The 5,016-nt window shown below is 37.9% G+C and overlaps 1 protein-coding gene across 2 annotated transcripts in view; it reads left to right on the top strand.

Annotated features, from left to right (window-relative positions):
* The first annotated feature begins 472 nt into the window (after positions 1 to 472).
* sncb (synuclein, beta) overlaps positions 473 to 5,016 on the top strand; it is a 19,849-nt gene continuing 15,305 nt past the window's right edge. The window contains exons 1-2 of one of the 2 annotated variants that reach the window (XM_014024257.1): positions 473 to 648; positions 1,493 to 1,626. In XM_014024257.1, the coding sequence (XP_013879711.1) occupies positions 1,506 to 1,626 (121 nt within the window). In that variant the 5' untranslated portion in view covers positions 473 to 648; positions 1,493 to 1,505. The remainder of the gene's footprint in view (positions 649 to 1,492; positions 1,627 to 5,016) is intronic. The other variant, XM_014024259.1, reaches the window with a different exon arrangement.

Here is a 5,016-nt window from a genome sequence, read left to right as displayed (position 1 = left end):
AAGCTGATGAGATCATGCAAAGCAGCTGGGCTAAARAGGAAGTGGTAACAGGTGAGACTGGAAAACCAGTGAGGGCAAAATGACAGGAGACACTGATAAAATGGAACACAAGAGATAAATGATCAGGAAACCACAGCAGGGAAATAAAATATGCCAATACATACAAAACATAAATAAAATAAAAATAATAAAACAAAATAAAATAAAACACAGACTGTGACAATCTACAGCAGGTAAGATATTAAGCCTGCATCACGTCTCCACAGAACCCAACTTTAAGACAGCCGAACCATCCCTTTAAGGACAAAACCAATAAGTACTGCAGCGGGGAGAGGGGAGCGGCTCTGATTAATTGATTTCCTTTGCTGTAACATTTGCAGGGATCAATAGTGAGAGAATCAGTGAACGTCAGGGGGAGGGAGGGGGTGTGTGAGGAAGAGGAGGAGCGGGGGAGTGGGGTGAGAGGGGGGGTATACGTGATATTCTCCGCCGCACTGTGAAGTGGGCCGTCCCTGTTTTAGTGGAGAGCTGCACGAGGAAGGCCCACCTCAGAGATCAGCTGAAGATATCTGCGGCTTTAGACGGGTTCTAGTTTGAGTCGAGCGCGCAGGACGAATCGGGGACAAGTCGGAGGCTGTGAGGAAACAGGTAAGGATGCGYAATAAAAACCAAARCAYTTAGAGMTTTAGGTGATGTCGATGTGGAGCAAATGGAGGTCACCGGCCTCGCGTGGGGAGAGAAGGTTCTCGGGGGGTTGAGTTGATGCAAAATGAAGAACCGGTTAATCGATTTAGCGTTCAGCTCGGCTGCTGGATGCTGGATGTTGAAGACTCGAGCCGCACCATCCGGGATGGCACCCTGATGGATGGATGGATGCATGTATGGATGGATGGACTCTCCGGTCTGCAGCTTTTAGAGATGATTATTTTCACAGCGTTTTCTTCAACTCCATCAGAAATCCCGGTTTTGCAGACATGATTCGACATGTAATCCCCGCTGATATCACAGGAGGTGTCGTCGTGCTTCCCTTCCCCCCAGCAACGAAATAAAGTCCACCCTCAAATATCATATGCTGTGCAGTCCCTTGTTATTATTTAATTTTATATAAAGAAGGCCATGCGCTTCTGTCATCCCGCTGCACCACAGATGAGCAATAAGGAGCATCTCACCATTTTACTGAACTATTGTCCATTTTAATATTTCATGCATTGAGTGTGGTTGAGAGGAAACAAAAATGGGGTTGAATGCATGAGTGAGCAAAGGGTTTTACTAGAGCCCGATGATGGCTGGACTGCAGCCGTCACGATCTGCCACASGAGGCGGTGCTGCCTTTCATTTCCAACCCCAACTCTCATGGAGTTCATCTAAAAATAATCCAAACGAGATTAAACTTCAAATTTTATCAACTACAGGAGCCTCACGTGTGTGTTCTAGCCATGATAGTGTGTGTTTGAAACAAGGGTCGTGTCTGACTGCTCGTGTCTCTCCACAGTAGCTTGGCCAAGATGGATGTGTTCATGAAGGGTTTGTCCAAAGCAAAGGAGGGCATGGCTGTGGCCGCAGAGAAGACCAAGGAAGGAGTTGCAGTTGCTGCTGAAAAGACTAAGGAAGGCGTCATGTTTGTAGGTAAGATGGTGACATGGTTGTGTTTGCAGGATATTTGCATGCAAATTATAAAAAAAAGAGCTCATGTAAAGACCTGCTTTTCTCTTCTGCATGCATGTGCAACGGGGTATCAAACTCAGTTACACAAGGGACCCAAAACTAAAAACTTGGTCTTTATTATTATTATTATTATTATTATTATTATTATTATCATTATTTTATAGTAAAATAGGAAATTATGCTTGTAGAAATACAAATGACAACTGGAGTTTGATCAGTCCCACTTGATGCCCTCTAGCTCCTCATACAAAAATGAAAATGAAAAATTCCAACTTATTTTTGTGGCTTTAAATTTGGCCATGTGCCATGAGAAGACTGCAATAAGTACAAGGTCTAAATAAAAAAAGAAAAGCAATAAACTATTTTACACTTACAGTATCATCTTTGGGGCCAGATGAAATGCTAAGGATGGCCAGATTTGGCCCGTAGGCTTTTAGTTTGATATGTTTCAGAACATGTCAGCCTGGCCTTGACAGTGGATGAATCATCAAAATAGAAATTAAATGAGAATCAGAAATTGGCATCATGATGGATTAGTTGTTACCTCTGTTGCCTCACATTAAGAAGGTTCAAGCACCAAGTATAGGGTGTGGAGTTTGCATGTACTTCTCATGTTTGTGTGGGGTTTTCTGCAAGTACCCTGCTGTTCTCCTACTATCCAAAAAAACGTGCACGTTTAGGCTGCCTTCAGGCCTCCACAGAAACAGAGATTTGGGATCTGAATGTGATTAGCTTGGTTAAATCAAGATTAATGAAAGATAAATGATAAATACACAAATCCAATATCGCTGCTTTTATTTTGAAACCACATTTTGCATTGCTTTCATTTAAAAGGCTCACGTGCACGTGAAATCCACAGGGAAAACAGATACAGCCAGAATAAATTTGCTGTTTACACCTCTATGCTTCATAAAATCTGAACATGTATGAAAACATAACAGAGGATTTGCAGCCCTTTATTTTCAGTCCTGATCCACGTTCTGCATGGTGGATCAGCACCATGGACAGAGACACATTTCAGGACCCAGAACAGCTCCTTTTAGTTCAGTTTCCTATTCTTACTCATAATCATCAAGATTGCAAAACATGCACATTTTTTCAAAAWTTTTTTGAATATTTATTTACAAAAAACAAAGTTTAAATTTCTGGGATAACTGGATGATCATATTCCATTAATTGTGATCCATAATATTTAACCAAAGTTTAAGTCACAAAGTGGTATGTAGAGAAATATGAAGCCATTGTATTTTAATTAAAATTTCTCATTTTGTCAAAATATGATGAACTAATACCTTATCAATGAGTTGTTTAATGAAATATTTGAAGTACAATCTTAAATAATGAAGTCCTTTTATGAGAGGTAGCTACAAAAAAAAGTAAAGCCTTACATTTTTCATATTTTCCCTCCAAGCTAGCAAATCCTGTTTCTTTTCCAGCTAATAAATCTTAACATCCAACAGTTGTTTGAAGTTTCCTCTTTATCATTACATATATATATATATATATATATATATATATATATAATAACCTAAAATGAAGAGTTGGACCAAATGTCAATGGGTTATTCTGATTAGGAAGTCAAATCTCTGGAACCGTTCATACCATTAGGATGATCCAGGTATCAAAATGTGGCTTAAAAAGCCAGAGATCTGAAAGTGTGCTTAGATCATTTTGACAAAAGTTGATTTAATTTTCTGTTCAATGTGATGGGTCACAAATACTGATGAAATTTATGTTTGAAAGAACTGAGTTTATGCTCTTTCTCCATAACAGTTTGAGGTTCATTTGTCTCCCTTTGGAAAACAACAACTGTTTCAAACTAGAAATATCATCCTGTTTTTTTGTAAAAGTAAGAACAAAAATCAACAAATTTTATTTATGATCTCTTGGTGCCAAGTGTAAAATGAAATGTAAAAAAAATCATTATGACATTTGTGTTATATATAGCTCAGTTTCTGAGTATAAAATCCTAGCTAAAAAACCTTCCACTAACATTAGATTTTTTTAGCTTTCCTAATCTTTACAAAATATCAAATTTAAATGTTAAATTGAATGTCTAAATGTAAAATCCTAAGTCTAAATGTGTAAATATAAATGTAAAAGTTAAATCCTATATTGTGGGTACTGTCACAGTTTATATTTAAGTATTTCAGAGTAAAATACAGCCTTTGCTGTTGGTACTGGGCTCTTGTTGTGACATCATCATGCTGAGACAAAAGCAATTGCTAACTAACTCTGTTAACTCTGCTAATTCTTCCCTACAAGACATCAAACTTGCAGTAGTGGCAGGTGTTCAAGCTGCACTTCAAACTGTTGGACCATAAATACCATCCATATTGTTTTTAATGTCATCTTTAGCCGTGTTAGCTGCATTAGCAGTGTTAGCATTTGCTTTTGTCGCAAACTGATGGCATCAAAACAGAAGCCGAGTGCCAACAGCAAACGCTGTGTTCCAATCTAAAATTCTTAAATGCAAGTTTTATCACTGAGCTGCAACCTTCAAGATTAAATTTTTACATTTAGATTTAGAATTTACATATATTATTTAACACTCAAATTTAACATTTAGTGAAAATTAGCAAAATGTTAGAGCAGTGAACTAAATAACAATAAAATGCTTATGGAAAAAAATCTGCATTATTTTACACTCAGAAAGTAAGCTAAATCGTGAAACTGTATGACATTTTTAAACATTTTATTTTACWCTTGGTGCCCATATCTTTGTTCTAATTTACGCCACAGTTTTGTTTAAGCTGAGTTCTTTGATGATGAATCACTCAGCCTAAAAGCTGATCAATATCCTCACTTTACTAATGCACCCTCACGTAAAAAACATTTAGATATGCGACAGATTATTTTTTCCCCTTTTTTTTGCCCATTCAAAAGCAGCTAAACCTGCTCTGGCTACACATCTCAGACAGAAGTTAGTAAATAATGCAGCAGGTTAAGGAGGCGTTTTGATGTAGCAGATGTGACACACGAGTTCTGCTCAGAGTGCATCTTAGGCAGGAGATGGAAACAGGGCTGGGGGTGGGGCAGCAGGTCGATGGTGGGGGCAGCTCGCGTCATGTTTCTGCATATTGGACAGCAGCAGATTGTAAACATCTGAGCCTGTGGTCACCTCCTGAGGTCAAACTGGCTCAAAGCCTCTGCTTGTGTTTTGGAGGATTTTTTAAACCAGTCAAAGATGCCTTTCTATCTAGAATTTTTTTCTAAATATATCCAATACAGTCATAAATATGACAGATGACTGATATACATATATATATATATATATATATATATATATATATAATAACCTAAAATGAAGAGTTGGACCAAATGTCAATGGGTTATTCTGATTAGGAAGTC

This window comes from Austrofundulus limnaeus, unplaced genomic scaffold, assembly GCF_001266775.1.
Source record: "Austrofundulus limnaeus strain Quisiro unplaced genomic scaffold, Austrofundulus_limnaeus-1.0 Scaffold414, whole genome shotgun sequence".
Lineage (NCBI taxonomy): Eukaryota > Metazoa > Chordata > Actinopteri > Cyprinodontiformes > Rivulidae > Austrofundulus > Austrofundulus limnaeus.
The sequence above is the reverse complement of the archived record's forward strand: the minus strand, read 5'-3'. Positions and strand labels throughout refer to the sequence as shown.